General features: G+C 38.2%; 1 protein-coding gene across 8 annotated transcripts in view; it reads right to left on the bottom strand.

Annotated features, from left to right (window-relative positions):
* MYCBP2 (MYC binding protein 2) overlaps positions 1 to 18,982 on the bottom strand; it is a 267,817-nt gene that overhangs the window by 149,437 nt on the left and 99,398 nt on the right. For all 8 annotated transcript variants that reach the window (XM_057707054.1, XM_057707050.1, XM_057707051.1 and 5 more), the window contains 3 exons: positions 15,157 to 15,274; positions 2,222 to 2,426; positions 1,421 to 1,574 (listed from right to left, as the gene is read on the bottom strand). In XM_057707054.1, coding sequence (XP_057563037.1) covers positions 1,421 to 1,574; positions 2,222 to 2,426; positions 15,157 to 15,274 — 477 coding nt within the window. The remainder of the gene's footprint in view (positions 1 to 1,420; positions 1,575 to 2,221; positions 2,427 to 15,156; positions 15,275 to 18,982) is intronic.

The raw sequence follows: 18,982 nt of genomic DNA, 5'->3' as shown, positions 1-18,982 counted from the left end.
TTACCTTATTTTGTTAATGCAAATTTACTTCACTTAAAAATAAAACATGTAAAGATCACAGAAAATAAAACACCAATTTAAAACTAGGTCCAAACCAGAGCTTGCTCTTTGGTAACTAAGTCTCTTGTATACTGACTTCCAATCAGTAAATAATTGAGAACACTTCTACCTTTACATCACTTGCTTCTCTATCCCCTCCTTTCCACTATGACCACTCCAATTCTGGTTCTCAGTATCTCACATCTTCCTAAGAATCACTATAAGACTACTCACCTCTAGGCTCTTGTTACTAATCGGTCCTGTATCTTGCTGCTAGGGAGATCTAAAGGCACCTCTTAACTCAATTCTGGCCTCTAAGTCTTCTCACGAAATGCCCAAATGAGACAGAAAGCTTGTCAGCAACCTGGGAAGCACTATAATTCCTTCATTCGGAATCAGGCCTCAGGACTGACAGAAAACATGGCTTTTTAAGACTTGGCTGGCTGAAAAGGGCAGAAGAGAGAAGACAAAGTCTTCCCTCTCCTCACTCATGCCACTTCAACATTTCAACTTATCTGGATTCCTCCCTACTGACTGGCCAAAGAAACAACGCAAGGGGGAGAAACGGTAAGTCCTGTGACGAGCCACTCTGGTAAAGGCAGGGTACACCTCCTGTTAGTACTCAAAGCTAGAAACCTGAGGATAACTCTTTCCTGTACTCATTATGTACATAAAGCATCATAACAAATGCTAAACAAGTGCAACATAACTTCTTGAATTGCGTGTGTACCTGTATCCATCTCTACATTTTTATAATTTCCAGAGTTTGATAACCTGTGTATTTCTCCACCCATATGGGAATTTTGTTACATACATTCCTAAAGGGCAAGCTCATTGATCTTACTTATTCTTTATTATCTTTGGCATAATTTCTTCTATGTAGTTGGTAATGATCAGATATTTATGGGACCAGGAAATAGAGTGAATTCTATACAATACAGCCAAGACTGCCAACAGACTAAAAATAATTAACAAGAGAAAATATAAAACTTCTTATTATAATGAGAGTAGCAAAGCCTTCTACAGCACCTACTATTTGCCTCTGCCCTGAGTTCTTCAATTCTCATAACAGCCTATAAGGTACCATTATTATACCTATTTTATAAATGAGAAAAGTAAGGCATACAGTAACTTCTCCACAGTGACACAGAAAGCAAAGTGTGCAGCTGGGATAAATCTAGGCAGTCTGGTTCAGAATGCATGCTTTTAACCACTATACAACACTGTAAAGGAGAGTCACTGTGATAGAAGTGTAGTTAGCAGTTAAATAGGAGAGTTCTCATCTAGGAAAAGTCTGCCTATACATGACTTTTATATTCCACAAAAGTACAATTTCATCCAACCTTATTTATTACTCTGTTTTATAAACAGAGAAGCTTACCTCCAAATGACATCATACACAGGATCAAGACACACACCAAATCCTTGCAGATCCTCTTGTTCAGAGTCATTAAAAGTTTTACAACTCCCATCCACTTTATTTATCAGAAGACACTTAAATGGAGGAGGTTCTGATATAGAAGCAGGTACCAAGCCTTGGGAAAAGAAGTTTATATATTTTAAAGATGCTTTACCTTTTTATATTCCCCCAACTTATAAGATAAGAATTTCCTATAAGGTAAGTACTACTACTATCTCTGTTTTACAGATGAAGAAACTGAGACTTAGGAGTTTAACTAAAAACCTTTTAGTAGCAGAATTTGGAGTAAAACCTCGGGCTGTCTAAATCCACAACACATGCTCTTAATTTCTACACTATACCATTCTATTATATAATTATTCATGATATCATGGACACTATATAAATAGACACCTCGGTCACAATGAAACTTTAAAGTCTGATTTATGTAACCTTCCATAAAACTAATTTCTATCATTTATTTAACAAGAACCAATACAGAAAAATTCCTCTTTCCAATACACTGTACAGATTTTGTACCACTACAGTTTAGCTCATATTTCTACCACTCTCTAGCTTATAAATACTTTGCTTTCTAGTCTCCCAATTATTCCATTCTTCCAGCACATAGATACATATAAACACAGACACTTAGAAGCTTCTTTTAAACTTCTTCAAATGGAAGAAAACAAAAAGCTACAGGACTACATCTCCTAATAAGAAAGATGAACTATTTACTATTCAGGATTCTTTGAAGGACATTTGTTTATTTGGGGGTATTACCTATAATGTGTTTACTGGCAAAAATTTCTGATGTAGCGAGCACATGAGAATTAATAAGGGCTTCATCGATTCGTAAGAAAGTCTGGTCCCCACTTGCACCAATCCAGGTGGCTTTTCTTCCATATTTTGATCCAATGTTAGGCATAGGAGCCGGTTTTGCATTCCAATAAGGCACATCCAAAATTGGTCTACCCAGCTGTCCTTTCTGAAAGATTAAATAAATCGTGTTAACAATATTACTGGATAAACAACTTATAACATTTTATAAGGTTAAGAAAATAGTAGATAAAAATAGCTTTATGAGACACTACTCTTCATCAATTGTTAGCTGTTTCTTTTAATAAATGAAATTCATGTGAAATTGGGACCAAATATTTATAAAGGAGTTAAATCATTTCTATTATTCGTAGGAATTCTCTCCTTAATAAACCACAAAGTACATGATTAAAAAATAATAATAAAGTTGAAATGCTTTTGCATGTAAGAAATCTCCCTGAAATACTGTGATTGTTTTCACCAACATCTAAATGAAAAGCATAAGAAAAACACAATACGTTAAAAAAATTAGTGAGGAAGGAAAGATGGAGGCGAAGCAGAGGCACGTGGAATGCATCCCTCTCCACAGATGCATTGGGAATGCACCGAAGGACGCAATAATTCCCACAGAGAACCAGCTGAACACCAGCAGACGGCCTCGGACACCAGAGAGGACCGCAAGGAGCCTGATATAACGGGTAGGGAGGCATCTATGACGGCTCAAAGAGGGTGAAGCGGTGGAGCTGTGACAGACAGGAGGGAGTGAGAAACATACGGAAGCTCCACAACGCAGCTTAGCGTTCCCGGACAGAGATGTTGATCCACAGCTAAACAGAGGGTCTGGGAGCAGGAGCGTGGGAACCGGAGAGCTGGTTCAGGGTGAGAAACATTGTTGCCAGTAAGGTGACGGACCGAGAGGACAGGAGGGAAGAGGTCCGCGGCAAGGAGTGCCTGTCCCTGAGAGCTGCCCGGCCATGATGGCGGCTGGAGGCTGCAGGCTCACGGGCGGGGGGGCAGGAGCCACGCACATAGCCTCTCTCTCTCTCTTTCAGCGCCTCTGCAACAGGCAGTGGAGAGGCGCCTGTGGCCACCTAAGGCGCTCCAGGATAACAAGCACCCTCAGGCGCTCGGGCGGGGCTGGATTAAAACCCCTTGGAATGCCGGCAGCAGGGAGGCTGCCAAGAAAAACAAACAAACAAACAACAACAACAACAAAAAAAATGGAGAGAGGCCCAACTCTGAGACTTTCTGTTTACTCCTGAGCCACCAGCGTCCCTCTGCAACAGGCACCTCCAAGCCCGACTGAAACAACAGGGCGCCACTGCTCACTCACTCCCAGGGGAAGAAGCCACTATTGCACCCTCTCCCTCCCCACACACCGATGCTCACAGACGAACAATAAAGGAACCTCTGCTGGTCACAGAATAACGCAAAAAAAACCCAAGGCGAGGAGAAGGACACTTACAGCTGAGACACTAAGGAAACAGAAATATTAGTATCAATTCCTATTGAACTGGTCCATTCTGGGATCATTTCTGGTTTTTTTTTTTTTTTTTTATTCTCTTTTTCTCTCTTTCTCTTTTTTTTTCTTTATTAAATATGATCTTAGCCCTAAGGGATCTACAAGTTTTATAACATAATTTTTTTTTTGGGGGGGGGTACACCAAGTTCAACCATCTGTTTTTATACACATATCCCCGTATTCCCTCCCTTCCTTGACTATAACATACTTTTTTAATGATATTTTTTATTCTTTTTTTTTTTTTTCCTTTTTATATACTTCTATATCTAGCTAAGTTTTTGGTAGTATGGACAATATATCTCTCATACTTTCCTTTCATCCCTATCTTTTATACATTTCTATTCCTTTCTTTTTATTTGCATATTTCCAACCACACTACGCTCTTCTGTTCCCCTTTCTCCCAGCCATTTTAAGTGTATTTTATCTTAACATACATATAAGCAACACTATCAATCTGCTCAGACTCCTTGCTCTATTCTCCAGATGATGCACCGCCTTGGTATTTAATATTAGGTTTTTGTCTATCTTAGTTCTTAGTACAGTTGTCTAATTACATTCTGAGAATCTCCATTCTCCCCGGTGGTACTCTGGCTCTTTTCTATATTTGATCCTAGCTTACAAAATCTCCCTGGATTAATGTTTGTATGTGTAAGGTGTTATTTGTTTGTTTGTTTGCTTTTGCTTTTGTCTCTGATTTGTTCTTGAAGTTTCAGTTGTCAATTTCTGTTGGGTATCTCTTTGAATATCTGATAGCACACTGGGGTTCTGTCAGGTCTTTCTAGAGCCTTATGTCCTAATGGTTTCAGTAATTGTGTGTCTTATACATGTATGTGTTTCCTAGACTTAATATTTGTTTAATCCAATACTTGGACATTAGTCTGAGGCTTGGACAGTCTTCTAGAAACACCTCTATCGCCAGGACAAGCAACCCCAAAAGTTTGGACAACCACAAGGAAACAAAGAAACACCATGCAGGCAAAGGAGCAGGAAAAAAACCCACAAGACCAAATAAATGAGGAGGAAATAGGGAAAATGCCTGAAAAAGAATTTAGAATCATGATAGTAAAAATGATCCAAAATCTCGATAACAAAATCGAGAAAGTACAAGAAACAGTTCATAAGAACTCAGAAAAACAAACAGCAATGGATAACAAAATAACTGAAATTAAAAATACTCTAGATGCTATAACCAGCAGAATGACTGAGGCAGAAGAACGAATAAGTGAGTTGGAAGATAGAATGGGGGAAATAAACGCCACAGAGCAGGAAAAAGAAAAAAGAATAAAAAGATTAGAAGACAGCCTCAGAGCCCTCAGTGATAACATTAAGCGTACCAACATTCGAATTATAGGCATCCCAGAAGAAGAAGAAAACAAGAAAGGGTCTGAGAAAATATTTGAAGAGGTTATAGTGGAAAAGTTCCCCACCATGGGAAAGGAAATAATTAACCAAGTCCAAGAAGCACAGAGAGTCCCATACAGAATAAACCCAAGGAGAAATACACCAAGACACATATTAATCAAATTAATGACAATTAAACACAAAGAAAAAATATTAAAAGCAGCAAGAGAAAAGCAACAAACAACATATAAGGGAAAACCCATCAGGATAACAGCTGACCTTTCTGCAGAAACTCTGCAGGCCAGAAGGGAATGGCAGGATATACTGAAAGTCCTGAAAGAGAGAAACCTACAGCCAAGAATACTCTACACAGCAAGAATCTCATTCAGATTGGAGGGAGAAATCAAAAGCTTTCCAGACAAGCAAAAGTGAAGAGAATTCAGCACCACCAAACCAGCCTTACAACAAGTGCTAAAGGAACTTCTCTAAGTAGGACACACAAGAAAAGGAAAACACCTACAAATACAAACCCAAAACAATTCAGAAAATGGTCATTGGAACACACATGTCAATAATCACTTTAAATGTAAATGGATTAAATGCTCCAACCAAAAGACACAGACTGGCTGAATGGATACAAAAACAAGACCCTTCCACATGCTGCCTACAAGAAACCCACCTCAGACCAAGGGATACATATAGACTGAAAGTAAAGGGGTGGAAAAAGAGATTCCATGCAAATGGAAGTCAAAAGAAAGCTGGAGTAGCAATACTCATATCAGACAAATTAGACTTGAAAGTAAAGACTATTAAAAGAGACAAGGAAGGACACTACATAATGATCAAGGGATCCATTCAAGAAGAACACATCACAATGGTAAATATCTATGCCCCCAATATAGGAGCACTTCAATACATAAGGCAAATGCTAACAGCTATAAAAGGGGACATCGACAGTAACACAATAATAGTGGGAGACTTGAACACACCACTTACATCAACGGACAAATCATCAAAACAGAAAATCAATAAAGACACACAAGCTTTAAATGACACATTACACCATCTCGACTTAATTGATATTTATAGGACATTCCATCCAAAAACGACAGACTACACTTTCTTCTCAAGTGCACACGGAACATTTTCCAGGACACATCACATCTTGGGTCACAAATCAAACCTCAGCAAATTCAAGAAAATTGAAATCATATCAAGCATCTTCTCAGACCACAACGCCATGAGACTAGATATCAATTACAGGAAAAAACTGCAAAAAATACAAACACATGGAGGCTAAACAATTCACTACTAAACAACCAAGGAATCACTAAAGAAATCAAAGAGGAAATCAAAAAATATCTAGAAACAAATGACAATGAAAACACAACAACCCAAAACCTATGGGACGCAGCAAAAGCAGTTCTAAGAGGGAAGATTATAACAATACAGTCCTACCTTAAGAAACAAGAAAATGATCGAATAAACAACCTATCCTTACACCTAAAACAACTAGAGAAAGAAGAACAAAAAAACCCCAAAGTGAGCAGAAGGAAAGAAATCATAAAGATCAGAGCAGAAATAAATGAAAAAGAAAGGAAGGAAGCAAGAACAAAAATAAATAAAACTAAAAGCTGGTTCTTTGAGAAGATTAACAAAATTGATAAACCATTAGCCAGACTCATCAAGAAAAAAAGGGAGAAGATGCAAATCAACAGAATTAGAAATGAAAAAGGAGAAGTAACAACGGACACCTCAGAAATACAAAACATCATGAGAGACTACTACAAGCAACTCTATGCCAATAAATTGGATAACCTGGAAGAAATGGATAAATTCTTAGAAAAATACAATCTTCCAAGGCTGAACCAGGAAGAAATAGAAACCATGAACAGACCAATCACAAGTACGGAAATTGAGGCAGTGATTAAAAATCTCCCAACACACAAAAGCCCAAGGCCAGATGGGTTCACGGGCAAATTCTATCAAACATTTCGAGAAGAGCTAACACCTATCCTTCTCAAACTCTTCCAAAATATTGCAGAAGGCGGAACACTCCCAAACTCATTCTATGAGGCTACCATCACCCTGATACCAAAAGCAGGCAAAGATGTCACAAAAAAAGAAAACTACAGACCAATATCACTGATGAATATAGATGCAAAAATCCTCAACAAAATACTAGCTAACAGACTCCAACAGCACATTAAAAAAATCATCCACCATGATCAAGTGGGGTTTATCCCTGGGATGCAAGGATTCTTCAATATACGCAAATCAATCAATGTGATACATCATATCAACAAATTGAAGGATAAAAAACACACGATCTTCTCAATAGATGCAGAAAAAGCTTTTGACAAAGTTCAACATCCATTTATGATAAAAGCTCTCCAGAAAATGGGCATAGAAGGAAATTACCTCAACATAATAAAAGCCATATATGAAAAACCAAAAGCCAACATTGTTCTCAGTGGGGAAAAACTGGAAGAATTCTAAGAACAGGAACAAGACAAGGGTGTCCACTCTCACCACTATTATTCAACATAGTTTTGGAAGTTTTAGCCACAGCAATCAGAGAAGAAAAAGAAATCAAAGGAATCCAAATTGGAAAAGAAGAAGTAAAATTGTCACTCTTTGCAGATGACATGATATTATATATAGAAAACCCTAAAGACTCTACCAGAAAACTGCTAGCACTAATTGATGAGTTTAGTAAAGTAGCAGGATACAAAATGAATGCACAGAAATCTCTTGCATTCCTATACACTAACAAGGAAAGAGCAGAAAGAGAAATTAAGGAAACTCTCCCATTTACCAATGCAACAAAAAGAATAAAATATCTAGGAATAAACCTGCCTAAGGAGGCAAAAGATCTGTATGCAAAAAACTTTAAGACATTGATGAAAGAAATCAAAGACGACACAAACACATGGAGGGACATACCATGTTCCTGGATTGGAAGAATCAACATGACTGTACTACCCAAAGCAATTTACAGACTCAATGCAATCCCGATCAAATTACCAATGGCATTTTTCACAGAACTAGAGCAAGAAATCTTACGATTTGTATGGAAACGCAAAAGACCCCGAATAGCCAAAGCAATCTTGAGAAGGAAAAATGGAGTTGGTGGAATCAGGCTTCCTGACTTCAAACTATTCTACAAGGCCATAGTGATCAAGACAGTATGGTACTGGCACAAAAATAGAAAGGAAGATCAATGGAATAGAATAGAGAACTCAGAAGTAAACCCAAACACATATGGGCACCTTATCTTTGACAAAGGAGGCACGAATATACAATGGAAAAAAGACAGGCTCTTCAATAAGTGGTGCTGGGAAAATTGGACAGCAACATGTAAAAGAATGAAATTAGAACACTTCCTAACACCATACACAAAAATAAACTCCAAATGGATTAAAGACCTACATGGAAGGCCAGACACTATAAAACTCCTCGAGGAAAACATAGGCAGAACACTCTATGACATCCATCAAAGCAAGATCCTTTTGGACCCACCTCCTAGAATCATGGAAATCAAATCAAGAAGAAACAAATGGGACCTCATGAAACTTAAAAGCTTTTGCACAGCAAAAGAAACCATAAACAAGACTAAAAGGCAACCCTCAGAATGGGAAAAAATAATTGCCTATGAAACAACAGACAAAGGACTAACCTCCAAAATATACAAGCAGCTCATGCAGCTTAATACCAAAAAAGCAAATAACCCAATCCACAAATGGGCAGAAGACCTAAGTAGACATTTCTCCAAAGAAGACATACAGATGGCCTACAAACACATGAAAAGATGCTCCACATCACTAATCATCAGAGAAATGCAAGTCAAAGCCACAATGAGGTATCACCTCACACCGATCAGAATGGCCATCATCACAAAATCTGGTAACAACAAATGTTGGAGAGGGTGTGGAGAAAAGGGAACTCTCCTGCACTGTTGGTGGGACTGTAAGTTGGTACAGCCACTATGGAAAACAATTTGGAGGTTCCTTCAAAAACTATAACTAGAACTACCATATGATCCAGTCATCCCACTACTGGGCATATACCCAAAGAAAACCATAATCCCAAAAGAAACTTGTACCATAATGTTTATTGCAGCACTATTTACAATAGCCAGGACATGGAAGCAACCGAAATGCCCATCAACAAATGAATGGATAAAGAAGATGTGGCATATATATACAATGGAATATTACTCAGCTATAAAAAGGGATGAGATGGAGCTATATGTCATGAGGTGGATAGACCTAGAGTCTGTCATACAGAGTGAAGTAAGTCAGAAAGAGAAAGACAATATTGTATGCTAACTCACATATATGGAATCTAAAAATGGTACTGATGAACTCAGTGACAAGAACAAGGACGCAGATACAGAGAATGGACTGGAGAACTCGAGGTTTGGGAGGGGGCGGGGGGTGAAGGGGAAGCTGAGACGAAGCAAGAGAGTAGCACAGACATATATATACTACCAACTGTAAAATAGATAGCCAGTGGGAAGTTGTTGTATACCAAGGGGGTCCAACTCGAGGATGGAAGATGCCTTGGAGGACTCGGGCGGGGAGGGTGGGGGCGACTCGAGGTGGGGGAGACAAGGAAGGGAGGGAATACGGGGATATGTGTATAAAGACAGATGATTGAACTTGGTGTACCCCCAAAAAAATAAATTAAAAAAGAAATTAGTAATACAAATTGCTCACTTAAAAAATCACTTTGATATTTTACATTGACAGTATAACAAAATGTCACTATGGAACTCACAGAGTCTAAAGATATTTGGGTAAAAGACCGAAATAATGAATACTGTAACTGTGAATATAATTAGGAAATTAGATATTTTTCACATAATCATGTGTTAGTAAGTTGTTTCATTTATGTTTCAACATAAAGAGCAGAATCATTATGATGCCTTAAATAAGTAACTGTCAACTCAATAAGTATGGCTATCTGCTGGGCTGGTTAAGTAAGAATAACAGGAAGTTTCTCACTACTAAGCTAGAAGCTGTAAAAGAATGTTACTGTTGGATTAGGAAATATTCACCCACCGCTGGCTCAGCAGCTCGCTCGCTCTCCTAGCATTCCCCTTCCACAACCACCTGGAGGGAGACCACGCTGCACCAAGGCAGCCAGGGTTCACTGCACGTAATGGGAATGAGAAACCACAGCAAAACACTCAAAGCACCAAGGGACCCTGGAGCACCGCAAACATCGTGGCTAACTTCTCACCCAAGTAACTACCAGGTTTCTAATGAATTCTGTCACCGCTTCAACACCACAGCAAGAAAACACCATCACAAACTGACTGCAAAAGCAACAGAGCTCCAATCCCTGGGTCGAACCCACAGAGGGACAAGTGGAAGGCACATGATTAGAGAAGAAGCCAAGAAATATCAGTGTTCATTTCAGCTTCTTTCAAGGTCTATCCTTATTTTCTGACAAAACAACAACAGCATAAAAACGTGTACATCATATTGAGGGATATATTATGCTTTTGGAGGAAAAGAAATTAATTATATTTTTCATTGACTACTGAAATATCTATTCGCCTACAATCAACCAACTAATGTGAAGAAAAGCAGTCTAAAAATATGACAGATGCCTGGACAGCCCCATGGAATTCAGAACGTGGTTGTAACTAAGCCACATTTAAAGACACAGAGGTTCACAACTTGGGCTTCTGGGGCTAGAGGACAATAATGATTGTCTGATTCTAAACAATACCATTCACATTCCCTCCAAAACAACATAAGATCAACACAGAGCAAAGAAAACGTAACATGACTCAAGTGTTCAGCAGTATGAGGAAATAGTGGATCTCACGATTTTAAAATTACCTGAAACCAGAGAAAAATCAAATTCCAAGAGTCTTCTCCACCCACCTGCCCTGCAAGCCTGAGGAGAGCGGTGCAGGGCACAAAAGGGGAGGCTTAAGAAGGAGAACAGAGGAAAAGAACTGGCAAAATTAGTCCCCCAAAGGGAAAACCCACACCTTAATGTGAAAATGCTACACATGGGCAAGGACTTGGAGGTTCACAGCACCAGCCACAGAAAAAAGGCTGCAAAGTGTGCAGGACCGTTCCTCACTCATCAGGCTGACGCAAATTAGAAGGTATGACAGACAACACGTTCTGTGAGCAAGGCTGTGGAGAAACAGGCACTCTCACACACGGCAGATGAGAATGCAAAATGGAGGGGAATCGCTAGTATCTCGCAGAACTACATAGGCATTAGCCTTCAAACCAGCAATCTTACTTTGAAAAAGTTATCTCAAAGGTACACCTCTAACAATATTCATTGCTACTGTTGCAAATGTATTAGAAAGTACTTCTTATTCCAAGCATAAGAAATTCATTTAATAAACTACTGTATATATATACACAATGTACTATGCAGATGTAAAATATGAATTGGAAAGGAATGATTTCTAGGAGACACAGTAAAGTGAAAAGACAAAGTACAGAGAAGCATATATAAAATGCTACATTTAAAAAAGTAAAGATGGGAAAATAATTATATATTATGTGTATATATATATATATATACTATATACATACCATATTCACATCTATATCAACGCAGATACAGATAGATGGTATGTGTGATTATTTATGTACTAATCTTTAAAAGAATAAACACAGGAAGGAAAAACTGGAAAACAGTGACCTTTGTAACCTACAAGCATGGAGTGAAGGTGGGGGGAGTAGAAATGCCAGAGATGGGGGAGGGAATGACGCTTGGGTGAGAATACCATTTTTATATGAGTTCACTTTTGGGAACATGTTAAGGTTCTACACATTCAAAAAATAAAACTCCATCTAAGGTTGTGGGAGGAGAGATCTTTAAACTTAAAAGCAAACTGAAACAGAGCACTGGACCACAAACTACTCTCCTTGGAAGCCTATGAGCTCCAAGTTGGCAGGACATGCCAGGGGTCAGCAGTTAAACCAATGTCTTCCTAGGAAGGGCTAGAAAGACTGTTACAAGAGGGAGAAGAGGGGGCTTCCTAGGTGGCGCAGTGGTTGAGAATCCACCTGCCAATGCAGGGGACGTGGGTTCCATCCCTGCTCCAGGAAGATCCCACATGCCACGGAGCAACTAAGCCTGTGCGCCACAACTATTGAGCCTGCGCTTTAGAGCCCGTGAACCACAACTACTGAACCCATGTGCTGCAACTACTGAAGCCCACGCACCTAGAGCCCGTGCTCTGCAACAAGAGAAGCCACGGCGATGAGGAGTCCATGCACCACAATGAAGAGTAGCCCCCACTCACCACAACTAAAAAGAAAGCCTGCGCACAGCAAAAAAGACCCAACACAGCCAATAAAATAAATAAATAAATAAATTAATTAATTAATTAATTTAAAAAAAGAGGGAGAAGAGGAACCCCACTCAGTGACAGTCCTTTAATCCATCCCTATTCTGCCCTATCGTTCTTCTGGAGCCTCATTCATTGTTCAAGGCCAAATTTATCTTCATGCTGAAAGATCAGCCCTCTTTCTCCCCAACCCCTGAAATCAGATCTTACTCACTTTACGGAGATGAATCCCTGTCCCAGACGGGGTGAGACAAAATGGACCTGGTAAAAGGGCCTGTTTTCAGGAACAAGGGAAGGAAGGTGATCCTTGGCTGTTGTCACTCTTTACAAAGAATCTGCTAGTTGTACGTATTTTTATCCATATTAAATAAAGTTTAAAGAAAAAAAAAACTAAAACAAATGAACCCAACTCTATTCCAAAGGAATAACATAATTCCACTGAAAGGGCATGGAGAGAAAGAATCCAAGTAACTTATGAACACATTTATTTGACTATAGCTTCAGTCTTGCGGTATGACATAGGTGAGAGGGGGCCAGAAGCAAGAGTGATGATCAAATCCTAAACTCTTTTCAGTGAGTTTGTTTTCATAGCAGTGTGGGCAAAGCAAATATAAAGCTATGTTAGACATATTTTAGGACTGAGTGAATGAGAAGTAAATGTATTGATATTGTTGGTAGCCAGGATTCTTACTGAGGAAGAAGGGACATAAATACGGAATGGGACAAGGTAAGAAAGAACCCTACAGGAATGGGCTGGAATTAAAGGTACTGGTGTGGACTTAAGATTTCTAAAACACACGTACGCATGCATATGTGCACATAGATGTGTACTGGGGATGCAACGAATATACCTAGTGCTAAGCTGGTGTCTAATACTATTCCCCACTAAAAACAACCTAGGTTTTTAGAGAAACAGCTGATTCTAGAACTCATACAGATAAGCCTGGAACAACCTGTTATGCCGGGAAGTAAGGAAGTACTCAAAAAAACGAAGAGGCAGAAGAGGCATGTCACCAGAACATGGAAGCCGGCATGACGGGACACCTACTGGCAAAATCTTAGACAATCTAAGCACCCAAATAATTAAGTACAGTAATGAAGAAACAAGAAAAACATGTGTCTATACCATTAATAAGTAGACAGACACACAGATATTAAACGGGCTCTTGCTTACAGTAAAACACAGAGGGCTGACAGGTGAATGTGAGGGGGTGCTGGGGTTGGAAAAATCATCATTTTTGCAACCATTATTGTAAAGACTGCTTCAGGCAAGAACAAGCAATAGATGATAAATCTAGAGGGATATTCTGATGAGCAGTGGGTATCTTAAAACTTAAGTGTCAACCCAAAGACTGTGTATTAGTTTCAAGTCAAAAAATTCTAATTATACAGTAGTGAAATCAAACAAAATTTTACAGGTGATCAAAGTTTACATCACCAATGAGGGGCAGGTGGGCATTTTGTGCCTCCAGATGTGATGCCCGGAGGAGGATACAATGTCACTTACATGGTATTCTGGTCTGAAATGCACAACCTGAATCTAAACACAAGGAAATATTAGAGAAACAAGAATGAGGAACGTTTTATTGAAAAAGAAAAAAAGTACCATATTGTGCAAAAATGTCAATGTCATAATAGACAAAGAAAAGGTGTGAAAATGTTACAGATTAAAGGAGACTAAAGAGACATGAGAAATAAATACAATGTCTGATCCTAGATTGGAGGGGATAAAAAATGCCGAAAAAGAATTACCGAATCAACTGACAAAACACAAACTATTTAGGAGTAAAGGATCATAATATATGCAAGTTATTCTTAAAGGGCAAGAAAAAAACATTTTATACACACACATATACAGAATATGTGAGAGAGAACGGGAGCATGAATATACAAATGATAAACAGATCAAAATGCTACCAACAGGTGAATCTGATTCAAGAGTATATGGGTGTTCCAGGTACTATTCATATTTTTGGCAACCTTTCTGTAAGCTTAAAATCATTTCCAAGTAAGAGATTTTTTTTTTTAAGTTCACATTTACATTTTTAAAAAATCAAGAGTTGCAAATTACATCCCAGAGACTTAGGTTATACGGTTTTGAGCGATTGTCCACATCACAGATGGCATAGATTTATCAGCACAGTCTTATTAAGCTTTTCCCCGATCACTAATATGCCCAAACTATACAAAATTCTCAGAGCATTTCACTCTTTTCAAGCTTTGGCAAAAGGAGAAAGCGCAAATAGACAGGCAAACAGAGAGAAACACAGAGAGGGAGAGGAAAAAGTAAACTATAATTCTAAACAAATCTAACAAGAAAACCAGGCCTTTGAAAAGTTCTAAAACAGAAATAATTCTACATGTTAAGAAAAATGATTCTTTACAAGCTAGTTGGGAAATAAGCGGTCAATGACAGAATTACCTCTACTGAATGCTTAACGGACTCTGACCTGGAATAAACATGTCCAATGTGCTAACAGGCTGTTAAATTGAATAAATTCTAATGCTACACTAGAGAAGAAAATAATTTCAAAGTAAAGTTGTTTAGGTTTTGTGTACATTGGATGTGGAGACAGGAAATATGCATATGCAATAATTATAATACAAGAATTTCACTGAAACCAGAAAAAATAGCTAACGTAGACAAATTGCAAGGCAACGGTACAATGCAATATTATTAACGCTTAAAAAATTTCTTACAGAAAAACTTCCAAATGTGAAGACCTGTCCATCCATTAAAAGTACTGCCGTGTGGTTGCTGCCTGCAGTAACTTGTGTGCTAGGGCCTGGCAATGCTTGAACAAGAGTGGGACATCCCCTAGGTTAAAAAAAAAAAAAAATTAAGTCAATTTCTTACAAGACCCAACTGAAATAAAAATAAGCAATGCAATAAAAAATAGAAGAGATAAAAGGCACTAATAAGAATATTCAGCAAACACTTATTTAGGTACTATACGCCTGTCTCCATCCTAGGTGTTAGGTACACAAAGATGAAAAAGACATAATCACTGACTTTAAGGAGATTATTAAAAAGATTTCTTGAATTTACTACCCTAAATATGGACACATAACTTTTATTTTTTCTGAAAGATTGGTGCTACCTTTGCTTTAAAAGAAAAAAAAAATGTTACCTTATACAGTGAATGGCAAGGCAGAAATCTCTATAAATATTTCTTGGATAAAATAAAAATCATGTGCTAATTTAACAGAAATTCAATCCCAGAACCATACAAAACAATTTTATGTCTTCTTTTCTACCTTTTTTCACTGAACTATAGATTTTAACATACATAGTAGTTAATAAATTAGAATATAATATCATGAGAGGCAGCGCAGCAGTAGCTACAAGCTCAGGCTCTAAAGGTAGACTGCCTGGGTGTAAATCCTGGCTCTACCACGTAGTAGCATCGTACCATGACTTTGAACAAGTTACTCATCTTTTTTGTATTTCAGCTTTCTCTTCTATTACATGGAGATAATATTAAACAGTATTTACCCCATCGGGGTCCTATGAACAATAAAGAGGCTCACATACGTCAAGTGCTTGGATCAGTGTCTGGTACACAGTTAACAATTAATAAATGGTAACTACTTTGATAAATGGCATCCTTGTATCCATTGTATCTGTCCTTGTAACCCTCCTTATATCACTTTATTTACCATTTACTAACCACTTTTGGTAATCATTATCTATAATGGGAACAATCACCACTATAGAAATAGTCCACACACAACAGGAGAGCTGTTTCTGAGACAATGTAATTTTAATACTTTAAATTTTTTAAATTACATATAACATATTTTTTAATGATTATTCAGGCTGCAATGGAAAATGAATTGGGAAGAGGCAAGATGAGCAGCTGGAAACCTAGTTAAGAAAATGTCACAATAATCTGGGTGAGTTATGGTGAAGGCCTAAAATAGGAACAGGGTAGACTGAAAGGAATGAATGGATTTGACAGCTCTGTAAGGGACAGAACTGACTAGACTCCGGCAATGACTGATATGTGGCAAAGAAGTTTTTTGCTTAAGTTACAAGGCAGATGGTGGTAACATTCACTTAAGCTATGAGAATGAATGAGATCTCGGAAGACAAAAAGAGAAAAGAGATAGTTTTCATTGTCTCTTCTAACATTTAGGTACGAACAGAGGAAGAAGAGCTCATAAAAATCTAGGACATAACAAAGAATGAACTCTGGGAAAATGTGGTATGTATGTAGAGAGTCATTTCAAGAACAGGGAAATAATGCACATGCTGAATGCTCTAGAGACAGATACAAATGACCACTTGACTTTGCAAGAAGGACGTCTCTGTGGTGAAGTAGGCACAACACTATGTAGCAAAGGAGGAGTTAACTGTGGGGTCAGAGACTATGCAAAACCCCTTCAAAAATCTCAGCACAAAAGGGCAAAAGAAAGGAGAACTAACAGCTTCCAGGGAGGGAAAATGGAGCTGAAGGGGAAACTCTGTCCTTTTTAAGAATTTGCAGAAGTCTGAAAGAGTCAGTAAAGGTAAGGAGATACAGTGGGGGTGGGGGGGACAAGAAACAGAACCAGATCCCCATGGAAAAGGCAGAGGCTTCACAGCATGGTCAAGAACAGGCCCCTCTTTCAGTGTAACATGAAGAAGAAGCAAAGAAGTAGTGTGTATGCAGGCAGGTTTGCAGAGTTGCTGGGCTGAAGAATTTCCCATGTAATGTTTTCATTTTTGCTGTGATGTGAAGAGAGGTCAAGTGCTGACAGGATGAAGGAAATGAGTGAGGAGAGAGTTTGAAGATAACGGAAAGGGTATGGTGGTGAATGGAACAAATAAAAACCTAGACTGGAAGTTTTTAACCCAGATCCAAATGACTTCTAGGAAGTCTAAGAGTGAGTGTCAGGAGATCTGTGAACCTTCTGAATATTGTAAGCCAACGTTTAAGTGTATATTCTTATGCTTGTTTTTCTGTAGAGACAACGCATATCTTCCATCACATCCTCAAAAGGTCTGAAATCAAATAGTTCAAAACTGCAAAACAGGAGGATCACTGCCTATTGCAGGATTGGTAGAATCTACAAATCATAAAAATCTGTATAATCATGGTGATTAATTTTTTTCCAGAAGCCTAAGTTAGACATAGAATATAGGTAGGTTGATTCATGCTTGAAGTTTTGCCATGCCTTAGCATCAAGACCAAAAGGGTGAGAAAACTGAGGATAATGGTAAGAGTATAGGTGAAGAGAATAAATGACAATTTCTAACTTGGGTCAGGAAAAAAGTGAAACAGGTGATAACAGTAAGAAAGTAGAAGGATGTAGAGAATGAAGTACTGATAAAGTCAAACACCAAGTAAAGTAATGCCAAGTAACAGAAGAAGAAACCGTCATCAGATTACAGGTTGTTTAAACTTAAAAATTCAGAGTCAGAGCTATGCTTAGATCCATAATGGGTCCTGGGAATGACCACCATGAATGTGGAAGTAAAGGTCACTAGATGTAACGAAGGGTGCCAAGGTAACTATATGGTATGGGACCACGTAGTCCCTTCACGAGTGTGACAAGACTCAGATTGGGAACCACTGAGAGCCAGATACTCAATTTTCAATGAATGAAAAGCGGTGACTAAAAGGTAGGAAGGTAGTAACAAAAGGGGAGGAGGGCGTAATGGTTCTGCCTCAAAAGAGCAGTAGTTTTGACTTGAGGATATAATAATATGGCTAGGAACAGCACTGAAAGTTCACTGGTTCTCAAATCTGAGGTACCGGGAGTTTTGGCAATAAACAGTTACCATGTCAAAGGGCTGTATGGTGAACTAATGCCCTCACAAAAATGTCCAGTTTGACTCAAACAAAGAATTCAAACAAAGGGAAAGTTCCTATAACTGTTTACTTGTCCGCAGTTTATAAAGCATTTTCATATAAAATGTATCACTGGTTATCAAAATAACTCTACGGGTAGATATGAAGCACTTTAAAAAGGATTTTCCCAGAGTTAGTGGCAATTCTTCCAATAAACTCTTTTCATGATACTAGAGCCAATTTATTAAATTATTTGGTAAACAAAGGAAGAAGAGGAAAGAAAAATTATGTGTGTGCATGTATGCATGGCATGCAATTTACAGACACTATGTTAATTCTTTAATAATCCTATGGGATATTTAAACTAAGGCTTAGTAAATTATAGTCACATAGTTGGTAAGAGAAGAATCAAAGATTTGAGCCTTGTCTAAATGGTTCCAGACACCATGGTTGTGTAGCATATTAACACAGAAGGAGGATATTATAGCAAGAAAAAGAAGAAACAGAAACACTATAAGAATTATCAAATTCTACTGAAAAAAGGAGAATAAAATCATCTAAACATAGTCCTTTTCCCAACATCCAGGTTTAAGTTTACTGAAAAGAGTAAAAGAATCTGGAATTCAGAGATTTAGGAGCATACTGAAGAAAATAAACAAACAAAAAAGAGGGCTGGTAGACTCATATCATGAGTGAGTGAGTGATTGTATAAAAGCCCTCAGGAGCTTTCTGGCATTCACCTTTAGAAG

Source organism: Hippopotamus amphibius, chromosome 14, assembly GCF_030028045.1.
Source record: "Hippopotamus amphibius kiboko isolate mHipAmp2 chromosome 14, mHipAmp2.hap2, whole genome shotgun sequence".
Lineage (NCBI taxonomy): Eukaryota > Metazoa > Chordata > Mammalia > Artiodactyla > Hippopotamidae > Hippopotamus > Hippopotamus amphibius.
This window is presented reverse-complemented; position numbering and strand designations above follow the sequence as displayed.